The sequence below is a fragment of the Podarcis vaucheri genome (assembly GCF_965113315.1).
Source record: "Podarcis vaucheri genome assembly, chromosome: Z".
In the NCBI taxonomy this organism is placed as follows: domain Eukaryota; kingdom Metazoa; phylum Chordata; class Lepidosauria; order Squamata; family Lacertidae; genus Podarcis; species Podarcis vaucheri.
Window position 1 is genome coordinate 38,314,804 of NC_138758.1, and position 13,758 is coordinate 38,328,561.

Sequence of the window (13,758 nt, forward strand, 5' to 3'; positions counted from 1 at the left end):
GACTTATCCTTACTCCCTTTGCAAGGTTACCCAGGACAATGGACAGAAGTCCCTACAGTTCATGCTGATGAGAAACTACTACAACCCAATCACCACTACTGCTGGTCTTTATGTATTTTTCAAAGCATTAAACATGCATTAAGACAATTGAGAAGTTATTAGACCTGCACCATTTAGCTGCTTCACAGCACAGATTTTGGGGCAGATGATAAGACCATGCTTCTTAACAGATGCAGAAAACAGAACTTTTTCTGCTGCGATCATGAGAATTAGCAGCTGGTTTTCATGCCTTTTTAAAAATAAGCGAAAACTCACATCATCAGAATGAAGAGTTTTCATTAAATATGACCATAGCAGGAGCAGGCCTAGAGATTGTCACCAGCTCTGCTCCTGGCTCTGATGTTGGGGGTGAGGGGAAGTAGTTTTGCTTTTTATTGAAAGCAAGTCAGCCTCTGATATATATATATATATATATATATATATATATGCTTTCGTAGATTTTCACGGGTACAGGAATGCAGGTTTTGGTGTCTTCGGGTGTCTTCCCGTGTAAGAGTCGGGGTGTCTGTGCGACGTTTCGACGAGGTCTCACTCGTCATCTTCAGGCTGGTGCTTTCGGCTTCTTGTTACTGGAACAGAGCAGAGTCTGGTGTTTGAGTTCCCACACCCCTCAACAGTATTTATAGGAACTCAAACACCAGACTCTGCTCTGTTCCAGTAACAAGAAGCCGAAAGCACCAGCCTGAAGATGACGAGTGAGACCTCGTCGAAACGTCGCACAGACACCCCGACTCTTACACGGGAAGACACCCGAAGACACCAAAACCTGCATATATATATATATATATATATATATATATATATATATATATTCCAAAAGTCAGCCTCTGATATTGGCTGTAAATTCAGGACCTTGAGCTTGTATTTTTCCTCCTCTCTTTCCTTCACGTGCCATGTCTTTTTAGACAGCTTTTTGGGGTAAAAAGCACTGGTTATAAATGGTGTGGGTGAGTGCAGCACATGTACATATATACTGGCTGAAGGGGACTTGCCCTAGGTTTCTCACACATTTTCTTTCTCAGTTTGGTGGAGCTGACGGAGGAGATCCTCAAGCTGCTCATGGACCTTGTGTTCCGCTTGGTCTGCAATGGGGAGCTCAGCCTTGCCAGAGTCCTGCGCAAAAACATCCTTGACAAAGTGGATCAGAAGAAAATGCTGCGATACACCAACTCGATCAAACCTCTTGCGGCTCGATGGGTGGCAGCCAGGTGAGATGGTGCTGTTTTTGGTCTTCCCTCAAAAGTAGGGGGAAACCCAGTCTCAAGCCAAGGATCCCAAAGTCTTTGTGAAGTATATTTGCTCAAATATCTTTTGCAAAACGTCTGGCACTTGCAAGCTTCAAATTGCTTTAATCATATGTAATTTCTTGCAAGTATTAAGTGCCAGAGTAGAATGCAATACTTGCAGTTCATTGGAGTTAATTGTACCACACTTGAAGTGCTTCTTGGTGCCCACATTATTGTGTATGATTTCTTTTCCTCACTACTCTGGAGTACTTTTAGGTCAACAGGAAAGCAGTCCCATTGAGTGGGAACCTGCTAAAAAAGTTCAGGAAGCTGGGGGCGGCACCTATATATTTATCCTACCTTACTAGTTTCTGAGAGGTCACCACACGTGTGCAAACATCCCTCTGGAACTAAAATGACTAGAAACTTGGGGAGGCTTAAAAAGGAAGAGCAAACTAAGACACTTCAGAGCTTGTGCATCACCTTTTTCATTCTTTCCTTGTCCAGACCAGGGACCCTCCACGATTTCCACAGCCATGAGATAGCAGAACAACTGACCCTCCTGGATGCAGAGCTCTTTTATAAAATTGAGGTATTACAAACAACATGTCAGAGCTGGCCTGTATTCTTGTAGAAGAAGCACCTAAACCATACTTAGAGGGAGAACAGCCACTGTCCCACAAGAAATACATTTTGTGAAAAGGTGAAAGGCTCATGTTAGCCCAAAGCACCACTCATAGGTGGCTGCCTGCTAACTCCACGGTTTTCTGGTTCCTGGGGTCACATTCACATTTAAAACACATGGCTTCTCCCGAAGAATCCTGGGCACTGTTGTTTGTTAAGGGTGCTGGGACTTAAAGCTCCGAAAGGGCTAAGCTACTGTTTCCAAGAATGCTTTGGGGAATCACAAGACTGTTAACATGCGATAGATGTGCTTTAAATATATGGTGCGGATGTGATGTGTGCTGGCCTCCCTCCCAAACAACTTTTCCAGGGCGGGATGCAACTTTTTAATACACACACACACAGAGACAGAGTTTTCTTTTTTAAATATATTTTCTTATTATTACCCATACCAAACTATTGCAAAAGTAATATTGATTAAAGTATTAATATAAATTAGCCTTCCTCTCGCCTTGAGCTGTATTTCAGATTCAGATTCCATTTCTTTAAAGCACACGTCCTATTCTACATATAGAATTAAGAATCTTCCACTTAACATAACATGCAATCTATTGTAAAATACAGTACTAATGTTCCCTTTACAGCATTCATTGTTGTTGTTTCTATAACCTATCATCAAAACCATTGACTCCATGAATTGGATTTGCATTTCATTTTTCTTCATTCATCTATCCATTCTTCAACTGATCCTGTTTTTACCTTTAAAAGACCAAACCATTTTATGTATAGTTGGAACAGTCCTACTAGATTCCTGAATATTTATAAGAGAAGTAAGCAGTTGCACGCATTGACATTTTGACAGTGCAGCTTAGGCAGCTCTCGGTGTCAAGGGGAAGCCCTCCCTTCCCTGGACGTATCTGTGTTTTCAGTGGCAAAAGGGACAATCAACTTTTGTCCCTTTTGTCACCTTTTTTTTTTCCTTTGCAGATCCCTGAAGTTCTGCTTTGGGCAAAAGAGCAGAATGAAGAGAAAAGCCCCAACTTGACACAATTCACCGAGCACTTTAATAACATGTCCTACTGGTAAGAAAGACAAAAGAGCAACAAATCTCACTTCCTGTCTGGTTTCGGAGTTGCATATTTTCTTGGGAGGGGAAGCTGCATTGATGACAAGAGGGTGTGTGTATTTTGAGGGATCACAGGAAGGGCTGCGGTTCTGAGCAATGCACAAAGGAAGTCCCTGGTTTGTGGCTCACATTTTTTGACAAGAGGCAGGCTTTGGAGGTCTAAGAGGTTCGTTTTTATTCAGAGTAGCACCATGAAGTGTTGTTTATCTATTTACTACAGTTCACCTTTCTGAATGCAAGGTTGCCTACACAGTTCTTCCTCTCCTTTCCTATATTTTATCTTCACAACAGTCCTGTGAGGTAGGCTAGTGACTGGCCAACATTCTAACCACTACACCGGGCCATGCTAGATGTGATCTCCAGGCAAAACATCCTCCTCCCCATGAAATCAAATCTGGCTTGTTCATGCCCTCCCACCATAGCACTTTGCATCTTCCCACACCTGCATTAATTCGAGGGAAAGAACATAGCTCTGGCAGTGGAGCCTGCACTTTGCACATAGATGATCTTATGTTTGATCCCCAGCATCTTCAGATAGGGAAAGAGTTCTATCTGAAATCCTGTCCTGGAGGGTCACTGCCAATTAGTGTAGACTAGCCGCCACCAATTAGGTGCCCTATAGATGCCTTGGAATACATCTCCCATCAGCCCCTGCTTCCTGGGGCTGATGAGAGTTGTAGTTCAAAACAGCTGGAGGGCCCCAGGCTGATGTTCACAGCTCAGCAACAGAGTGTCTGCTTTAAATGCAAAAGAATCCAGGTTCAGTCGACAGCATCTGCAGGTATGGGAAAGTCCCTCTTCTGAAACCCAAGAGAGCGGCTGCCAGCCAGTGTAGACAATACTTCTTTTCTTTTTGAATAAATTCTATTAAAATTTGGAAAAAAGGAATACACAAATTAATATCAAATATCTTTTTATCAAAGCTAATCTAAATAAAAACACAGGTCAGGAAAGAAGAACAAGAAAGGGACAGGAAGGTAGAGAGAGCTTACAGGAAAAAGGAAAGAAGGGAACAGGAAAAAGAATATCTTATTCTCATTTGATTCTTCATATAATATTGAGCCCTTCCCTTAGAAATTGCCTTTTCCCCTCTCACCAACCAACCCACCTTTTGAGTTAGCACAATCTACTAGTCCTCAGGAAAGGTTGCTGGGGGCGACAGAGCCTTCCTCATCCTGCCAGGTTTTGGGGCGGTGGTGGGAAATCGGACAAGGCTGACATTGGGATCCCTGCTAGGAAAAATGTAACGCACTGACTCACAAACATCAAGAAATGTGTTCCACTGTCTGCTGTTCTGAAAGTGAGTGCTGCAGATTAGTTCCTGTGTGTAGGATGTGCACATGCTTCTTGGTCATTGAGAAAGAGAGAGGAAAGCTTTTTGCGCAAGAGAGCAATTATTTTAAACAATAAACAAAACACCAAAAACAAACATTAAACAAAACAACCAAATTTAACAATTTCCACATAGAATCATAAGAGCCAAAAAATTAACAGCAACACCAGCAACAATCCCATCCCCAACAAACCCCCTAAAAGGCACCCCAGCCCTAGATTCTGTTCCACAGCCTCAGCTTTTGTAGCTGGAGACAGTCAGGACGCTGTCCTCCCAGGCCAGGTGGAAAAAGGCCTGCAAGGCAGGGGGCAGGTCTTCCAGGACTACCAGCCAAGATGAATCAGGAAGCCAACATTACTGGTGCTTCAGCCAGCGCTTAGCAGCTCAGCAGGGATTCCTGGATCAGAAACCTGCTTGAACTGTTTAATCCTGATGGCTGCGTTGTTGCATCTCTCCCAATCTGCAAACTCACAGGGTCCGCTCAATAATTATGCAGCAGGAGAAAGCCCAGGACCGAGAGAGGTTGCTCCTGAAGTTTATAAAGATCATGAAGGTAAGTCCTGCAAAGGGTTGCTATTACCACCACAAACATCATTGTGAGTGCCCAGGGACTTGGAGGTTTGAACCTCAGTGTTGTCACAGCCTAAGGCTGAAGCCCGATCTAGGGATACACCTGTGTGGGTCAGACTGGAGATGCTTAGTGAATTTTGGCAGGTCCAAATTCCAAAGCAGACTCACCTGATCCACAGTTCCAGGACTAAGGTGTTACCAAATTCCAGGAAGTTCTACATCTGCCCACAGCCCAACCCTTTGCCCTGACAAGTGGCCTTTCATTTCATTTTGTTTCATGTGTTTATATCCCACCTTTCCTCCAAGGAGCTTGCGTGGTTTGCCCCCTCCCCATTTTATCCCCACAACAACATTGTGAGGATAACCTTGTAGTTGGCTAAGCAGCAGAGTGACTGCCCCAAGGCCACCCAGTGAGCTTCCTGCCCAAGTGGGGATTTGAATCCTGGTCTCTCCAAGGCCCAAGCCCAGCATTCTAACTACTATGCCACACTGCCACCTTCTCCCCCCACCCCAGAACACCTTGGAACACCTCCAACCCTTCGTCCTCTTTTTTCCGTTTTGCTCCAGCACTTACGAAAGCTCAACAACTTCAACTCCTACTTGGCTATACTCTCTGCCCTGGATTCAGCACCCATCCGGAGGCTCGAGTGGCAGAAACAAACCTCAGAGGTCGGTTTTTCAATATATATCTTTTCAAAAATGTTTTCGTCCTATGTTTCCAAAAGTTAAAAGTCCAGCACTAGAAAGAACAAAGAGCAAACATGGCTGCCTTTGTTTCCTCTTGACTAGTTAGTTAGCATAAAACTACAGTCTTTTCTGTCCAAGTTAATGCACTTCCTTAAAATAAGCAACTTTGCTATTTTTACTCTACTAATATTTCTCTGTGTGGGATTGCAAAAGGTAAAGTCAGCTGTCTAGCCAAATTCAGAAGCCACACTCTGCATACCACAGAGGAGCTCACTCCCGCTTTGCTCTTCCCTGGTACTTCAGTCTTTGCTCCTTGAAGCAGATGAAGATGTTTTGTATGAACAAAACCTTCCAGATGTTGTTAGACTCCTCCACCACCCCATCAGGCCTAGCCAGCCAGGGATGACAGAAGCTGTAGCCCAACCACATCTGGAGGGTACTGCATTGGCTAACATGTACACCTTGCCTTAAAGGCAGTGCTTTTCAAAGGAACCACTCAATGCCTTCTGCTGCCAGTTGTCAACTCGTTTTGGGTTTGTTTGTTTTTTTGGTAAATAGCTTCTTGTAGTATTTTCAACAGTGACGGTACATAAAAAATGACAACAGGAGCATAGCAAAAGAGAAGAGCAAAACGGAAAAAGAAAGAAGGGAGAAAGAAGGAGTGAGGTGGGGGAAGAAGGGAGAAAACCATAATTTAAAAAAACCAAATTAAGCAACTTCCCTGTTCCTGCCATCCACATTATAAAACAACAAACCAAACATTAAACATTTGGATCACCACAATTTCAGTATACATGAAAGAGAAGAACACAGCATATTACAGTCAGGTGTAATTCCAAATATCCCAAGCTTGAGCAGACAGTTGTGAAGAGAAAGTTTCACTCGCTGTGTAAGAAATGAAAGAGTGCACACCATTTGAAAGGAGTCTGGTGCTGATAATCCTCCTGGTCAATATTTTGGAATGTGCGTGATTTCTCCTGTATAATCTCAATATTCCATAAAAGGTGGTATCCCTTATCTAGCACAAGCTCTTGAGTTTCTTTCCAGTGGATTGCAGTAACAAGACGGGCTGCCACCAGTCATCAGCTGTTGATGGGAAACACTGTGTAGTAAAGTGTGTGCCCTTAAGTTTTTCACCACAACCATGAGAGCTAGTAGCCACTTGCTTTTTCGTTTTTATTGCTGTCAGCCAGGAATGAGGTTCTTGAGGTGCTAGATTCTTCTGTGTCCCATAGCAGAATACAGAGAGGTGCATCTTTTGCCTCCAATCCACCTGGATTTGTGGAGCATCCAAATGTGTTCAGTCTCTCAGACAATTCATGCTATGTCTTCATGTTTTGTGTCTCCTGCCAGGGTCTGGCTGAGTATTGCACTCTGATTGACAGTTCTTCCTCCTTCCGGGCATACCGAGCTGCCCTCTCAGAGGTGGAGCCGCCTTGCATACCTTACTTGTGAGTAGCTCACACAGACAAACATTCTCTGGGGTTTCACTGCTGGCTGCAAGGGGAGTCTTGCAATCCATCTGGTCCACCTCACCTGCTGCTCAGTTTGGGGAAGTCCAGAGGAAGGTCATCACCAACAGATGGCTGGCCAAATCTCTCACAGCAAATGAGAGACCACTATCCCTCCAGGTCAGGAGCAGAGATCCCATCAGACTGAGTAAGCATGGCCAGGGATCATGGGTGTTGTAGTTTAGCAACATCCAGAGGGCCAAAGGCTCCCCACACCTGCTTTAGGTCAACAGTTCCCTTTTAAAACTGCTCTTCCCATCAAGACATTTCTCCTGGTGTTCACCAGGAATCTACCCTCCTGTAACTGAAGTCATGCCCTCTGGTTTGGACCCAGAGATATTAATAGACCTATGTGAACACACTTGTCATTTCAAACCATAACAGAAGGCCTTCATCTTCCACTTTCACACCTCTTTCTCTCCAGAGGTCTCATACTGCAAGACTTGACCTTTGTCCACTTGGGGAATCCGGACTACATTGATGGCAAAGTCAACTTCTCCAAGCGCTGGCAGCAGTTCAACATCCTGGACAGCATGAGGTGCTTCCAGCAAGTGTAAGTGGTACCCACTGCTCTCTTGCATTGTGCACACCTATGAACACTTGAGGACTAGGAGCATGTGATGTGTGACTATAGCAAAGAGCAAGAAACTTGTCTAGACTGGCATTTTATGAAAGGGTGGGGGGTGGAGAGTTACACTTCACTGTCCACTCGATTAAAGCCAGAAACTATTAGCCACAACTTTGCTGCTGGTCACCAACAGCCATTTTCAGGCAAAAGCCATGGAGACAGGGAGAGAGGTTGGACAAATCAGACAGCAGGAGAGTTTTTCTTTTGTCTCTTTGCTGGTTGACTGCAGCCATTTAAGGAAGAAGCCGTGGTGGGAGGGGGGAGAGAGAGATCATGGATTAGAAATGTTCCCATAAGAATCAGTGGAAATCATGGACTTGTTATGCAAGCACTTGTCTAACAATTTTCAGGAAATGCATTGTGGCTGGTAAGCAGGACCTGCATGTATATTGGAAGACAGGAAATACCTCTTGATGTGTGAGGAGCGCCTCGTTCCCCATGCACCGGGCTGCTTGTCGTGTTGTAGACATTTACGGGATTACGTCTATAGTAGCCTTGTAACGGATACCGCTGGGCAGGCAGAGAACCAACCAGCTTTTTATTTTAGCCTAACCGTTTGGAGACATTTACTGCACCCTCAGAAGCAGCCAAGGAAGATAGTGAAGGAGGGGAATTAGGTGAATCTGTCCAATTTATACAGACCACAGTATCTGACTTCTCTCAGCACAGGATTTTGGATGCTTGGCTTGCAGAATTTTTATGTTCTGGTTATATCACTGAGCCTTGCCTTTTGGGGTGGGGAGGCAGTGAATTGAACATTGCATTCTTTTGGCTTCCAGCTAGGGGGCAGTCCTGAATAAAGCAGCACTTTCTGTTATAAAACATCTCTCTCTCTCTCTCTCTCATTGCTGCAGGCATTACGACATCAAACGGAATGATGACATCATCTCATTTTTCAATGACTTCAGCGACCACCTGGCGGAGGAGGCCTTGTGGGAACTTTCGCTCAAAATCAAGCCTCGAAACATCACAAGGCGGAAGACAGACAGGGAGGAGAAAACCTAGAGGGGAAGCTAATGAAGGCCATGGGCAAAAGGATCACTGGGCGCCTGCACAGACGGCAGCTATGAGACTTGGACCTGTGACCGGGCCACATTCCCCCACCTCCTCCCCTCCTGGGCCCAGCCCAGGGGTTGAGTTGTCTCAGCGGCAGCTGTGGGCTCCCTTCCCATCAGGCCGCAGGGGAGAGTCACCAAAGCAGCGTCCTGCTCTCCTTCCTCAGTGCCATAGATGAGCTTTTCTGCCTGAAAAGGGAGCACACAGGAAAAGGGGTCAGGGTTTGTTTGTTTTTAGTGCCAGAGTGTTCCCACTTTTGCCAAATCTGAACTTTTTTTTTTCTTGCGCTCCTCGCACTGCAACACGACGAGAGGGAAGCGAAGTTGCTGCATATTGCGTTGAGCCATGTATTGACGTGCCCATGGTCTCGCCCAATGGGCATTTAGCATGTGTGAGGGATGAAAAATGGGTTGCCATCAAGGTCATAACTGAGGAGAACCATTTTTCACAATACTTCCCCACCCACAGACACTGGGAGGAAAAGGAAAAAGGAAAAAAGAGTGAAGTAACATTCTACCCTTGCAAAGTCTTACATGTTTACAGGGATATTTAATCAATCAAATGGCCCCCATCGCCAATGTGGAAAAGGAACAAGATGGGCAGCTGCCCTCTGGACAGTATGTCCACCACTGTCACCGCTTCCCCAAATTCACCTGGATCTTCTCCAAATTCACCTGGATCTTCCCCAAACTCACCTGGATCTTCTCCAGATTCACCTGGATCTTCCCCAAACTCAGCTGGATCTCTTCCAAATTCACCTAGATCTTCTCCAAATTCACCTGGATCTTCCCCAAACTCACCTGGATATTCTCCAAATTCACCTGGATCTTCTCCAATTTCACCTGGATCTTCCCCAAACTGACCTGGATATTCTCCAAATTCACCTGGATCTTCTCCAAATTCACCTAGATCTTCTCCAAATTCACCTGGATCTTCCCCAAACTCACCTGGATCTTCCCCAAACTCACCTGGATCTTCTCCAAATTCACCTAGATCTTCTCCAAACTCACCTGGATCTTCTCCAAATTCACCTGGATCTTCTCCAAATTCACCTGGATCTTCCCCAAACTCACCTGGATCTTCTTCAAATTCACACGGATCTTCTCAAAATTCACCTGGATCTTCTCCACATTCACCTGGAACTTCCCCAAACTCACCTGGATCTTCCCCAAACTCACCTGGATCTTCTCCAAATTCACCTGGATCTTCCCCAAACTCACCTGGATCTTCTCCAAATTCACCTGGATCTTCTCCAAATCCACCTGGATCTTCTTCAAATTCACCTGGAATCTCTTTACTCTTATTTGACTCAGGAAATCTGGAATTGTTGAGGTTCTTTGACATCTACCCCCTTGTACTCGCTATGGGGGCCGTTATTGTAGCGATGGTACTAGCTGTTAATGCAGTAAACATGTAGAAAATGAGACCGTCTGTAAATACGAACCTCTAGGCAACATCATCCGTTTCCTTTCCATTTTCTTTGGATGCATGACTGAGTGGCCCATGGGGTTTTTAAGAAGAAACTTCAAAGTGCTAAGCAACGCTTAAAGGAAAACAAAGCAAACAAAATACTTGGCTGTCTAGAAGCATCAGGCTGAGATGGGGGTGGTGTCAAAAACCAAAGTGAGAACTTGGGGTGGGAGGGCACATCTGTGAGGAGCTGTTGCGCCATCCAATTGGGGCAAAACATTTGAAAAGCTGCCTCAAATTAAGTGGGTTGGAGAGACCTCCATCAGAACACTCTTTCGCATCTTCCATTTATTTCATTGATGCTTCTGTAGAAGAACTTCCCAATGGATTTCTCTTCCCCAAATGAGTCATATCTGTCCATCTCAATGTGCTAACCCACTGTGGCACCTGAAATCAACCACCTCAGTCCAGCGTCTTCACCTTACATAAAACAGCTTCCAGGTCACACTGGGTCCTTGGTCTGAGCAACAAGCAAGCATCTCCTTGGCTATAGGTCACCTTCACAGGAGCTGCGGCTGATATGGGAGCCAGCTCAGAGATAATGATCCTGGTTTAATAAAACTTTACTGGCCCGGCAATGAGTGTTGTGCCCCCTTCTCACTCCTGTGCCTTTGACCCTTCCATCATGGTTATTTTAGACCAGAGTTTCTTGTTGCAGCTGGAATATTACTGTGGCCAGGATTTGATCCTGGTTTTTTACATCAAATTTGGAGCCCAAGGATTAAATCACAACATTTTGGAGTCAACAGGAAGCTTTGGGTTTTGAAGCAGGCATGGGGAACTTGGGGGTCTCCTGATGTTGCTGAAGACAATTCTCATCAGCTCCAGCAAGTGTGGCCAGTGATGAGGGGAACTGTAGTTCAGCAACATCTGCAGGGCCAAAAGTTCCCCAAGCCTAGTTTAAAGAAACCACAATGCACTGCTGGTTTAGCAAATTAGGATTGTTAAATCCAAACCAGCTCACGTTCTCTCTTTTTTAATATAATATAAGGGGGCCTAAACAGAGCAGTGTTTTTTTCTTGATGCCAAATAATCTTGAAAGCAGTTTGTTGAAAGTTGGGCTCAAGACGTGGACTCCTGACCTGCCTGCCCAGGATTTGGGAATGACTTTTGCTTTTCAGTTTGTTAACTGTAGCCAATGGCTTTGTTATCTATTGAGGCAGAGGCTTCTATCTCTTTCCTTGTCCTGTGAATAAAATTGGGAGGAGGAAATCCACTGGGCAGAAGCAGACTACTCACCTGGCCCCAACCTTCTCTGCAGAATCTTCCAGCGTAATACTGTGCAGCTCATCTTACTTTATTTTGTTTTATTAATTTAAAGGGTGTTTTGCAGCAGGCAATATGTTGCCGTTTATACCCTTTGTGTGTGTCTTTCATTTCAAATTGCCATAGATGGGCATGCATGGGTGAACCTCCTGTGCAAGTTGCCAGTGACATCAGGAGGTCTGGGGTTGGAGTGAGAAGAGTTTGGTGAAGGACTCCCCCCCTGAGAAAATATTGGATGTTTTGTATTTGCCCTCAGTCTTGCAGCTAAGGTGGACCTAAAAAGGTCCTTACATTTCTACCACCTTTGGAGGGGTTCTGGCTCTCACCAGAATCTGCAGCTTTCATACCCTGGCAGCTTCAGAATGATACTATTAGTCACCTAATTGCACTTCACATTGGGGAGCGAAAGGGTTAGGTGAGCCTTTGCCCCTGTGTCTTGGTTCATGAGTAAGTGGATAGAGCCAGGGACGCCCCACCAGTTGTAGTCTAGCCTGCTAGAGGTTGTCAGTCCACAATTCCCATCCGCCCCTGTAGCCAGCTTGGGGTTACATGGTGGTGGTGGGTAATGGGATTTGTAGACCAAAGGCTTCCAGACTTTCCTCTAGCCCTTGCTCCGTTCAGAATTGGGTGGGCAGGTAGACAGGTGAGAGTTTTAAATGATTGTTAACCCTAGGCATTGGAGCTTTTTAAAGAAAAATATGTGCTGGAATTTGAACCCATAAAAATTGCATTTACTGCAAAAAAAATACCCATCTTCAGAATCCGGCTGTTGGTTTGTGTTAATTTCAGCACATTTACTGTGGTGCTCTCACAGTCATTCCCTTGGCAGGGATGGGGTTTTAGTTAAATTGGGGTGGGGGCGAAGGCATTGGGGGCAAAGGGAGGAAGAGGTGGGGGGGGGTTTCCCCCAGTTCAAGTTGTGACTCTGTGCTTCAAAAAAGATGAGGCATTCCTTGCATTTTCAAGCTTGCTGAAAAATTTCCTTGACTTTGCTGTTCTGCCAACCAGCCTCCCTCGGTCTGATGGTGTATATTTATGGTTTACCCCACCCACCCTGAATCCTGATTGTAAAAATGTCCAAACCTGTTACTTTTTTATATATTAAAGAGAAAGGGGCGAGGGAGACACTCAAACAAGTGACAATAAATGTGGTTAAAGAACCCAGCCTTGAATATCATCCTATTTTACAGTGCATGCCTTGGTCAGCCAAGATTAAAGTGACAATCAAATCCAGTTTCTCCCATTGGTCTGGTTTCCTGCTTGTCTACCATGTCTCTCTTCCTGGTTCCTGTTGGTTGGCCTGTTTGGGCCATTAGCCTGGTGGGAGATGGGGGGAAGGTGGGGCGATCCACAGTGGGAAATCCCACGCCAGAGAACCAGGTGGTAGGCGAATTGCCATGGCCAGATTCAGAATCAGTATGTCCCTGAGTAAAGTTTGAGGGCTGTAGCTCACTGGTGTAAGCATCTGCTTTGCAAGCAGAAGGTCCTAAGTTCAATCCCCAACAGCTTCAAACAGGACTGGGATAAGTCCCCCTGCCTAAAACCCTGGAGAGCCACTGCCAGTCAGTGTAGACTATATTGCACTGGATGGACCAATAGTCTGGTTCAGAATAAGGCCAGCTTTCCAGGTCCCTACTTAAAACCAGCTCTTCAGGACCACAGAGACTAGAATATTACTCCATCTTTGGAAGTAGACCACAACTAAGTGGCATTGTGCATGTTTTTCATACAGAAGGTCCCAGGTCCAACCTCTGGCATCTCCAAGAAGGAATGGAAGAGACCCCCTGCCTGAAAGCCTCTCCCAGATATTGTAGACAGTACTGAGCTGGATGCTCCAATAGTCTGATTTGGGTTCCTAAAGTTCCTTCCGGTCTGAGCCATCGTTAGGCATCTGCATGGCGGTGACAGCAACACTGCCCCCCAGTGATGTCCAGGAGCTGATTTTTTTATTTCCCACAGTGCCCAAGGGCACCCAGTATAGTGCTATTCTGCAGTATTTAAATGGTGACTCACAGAACAGATGGGCCAGAGGCTGGTGGGCCCTCTTGAGGTCTTGCAGCCCTACCTGGAGATGCTGGGGGTAGATGCTTGGACTTTCTTCTTGCAAGGCAGGTGCTCTACCAGGGAGCTACGGTTCTTCAAAGAAGGTCATCCCATGTTGGGACCACACACACTTCATGTGGAAGCCATTCCCTTTGTGG

The 13,758-nt window shown here is 45.4% G+C and overlaps 1 protein-coding gene and 1 long non-coding RNA gene across 18 annotated transcripts in view; one reads left to right on the forward strand and one right to left on the reverse strand.

The window, feature by feature from the left end:
• The window catches only part of RAPGEF1 (Rap guanine nucleotide exchange factor 1), a 108,030-nt gene extending 98,141 nt beyond the window's left edge, over nt 1-9,889 (forward strand). For 7 of the 8 annotated variants that reach the window (XM_082207798.1, XM_082207796.1, XM_082207799.1 and 4 more), the window contains 8 exons: nt 1,083-1,268; nt 1,794-1,878; nt 2,898-2,992; nt 4,844-4,922; nt 5,507-5,608; nt 6,980-7,077; nt 7,562-7,690; nt 8,620-9,889. In XM_082207798.1, the coding sequence (XP_082063924.1) occupies nt 1,083-1,268; nt 1,794-1,878; nt 2,898-2,992; nt 4,844-4,922; nt 5,507-5,608; nt 6,980-7,077; nt 7,562-7,690; nt 8,620-8,770 (925 nt within the window). In that variant the 3' untranslated portion in view covers nt 8,771-9,889. Of the gene's footprint in view, nt 1-1,082; nt 1,269-1,793; nt 1,879-2,897; nt 2,993-4,843; nt 4,923-5,506; nt 5,609-6,979; nt 7,078-7,561; nt 7,691-8,619 lie in introns of those variants that run through there. The other variant, XR_014215579.1, reaches the window with a different exon arrangement.
• Nucleotides 9,052-13,211, reverse strand: LOC309523772. 10 transcript variants are annotated; one of them, XR_014215601.1, is made up of 3 exons: nt 10,105-12,802; nt 9,979-10,041; nt 9,052-9,894 (listed from the first exon to the last, which is right to left on the reverse strand). It is a non-coding gene; the product is annotated as an uncharacterized lncRNA (long non-coding RNA). The 10 variants fall into 10 exon arrangements; XR_014215602.1 differs by having other exon boundaries at nt 9,937-10,041; XR_014215603.1 differs by having other exon boundaries at nt 9,979-10,062.
• Between the last annotated feature and the right edge of the window lie 547 nt (nt 13,212-13,758).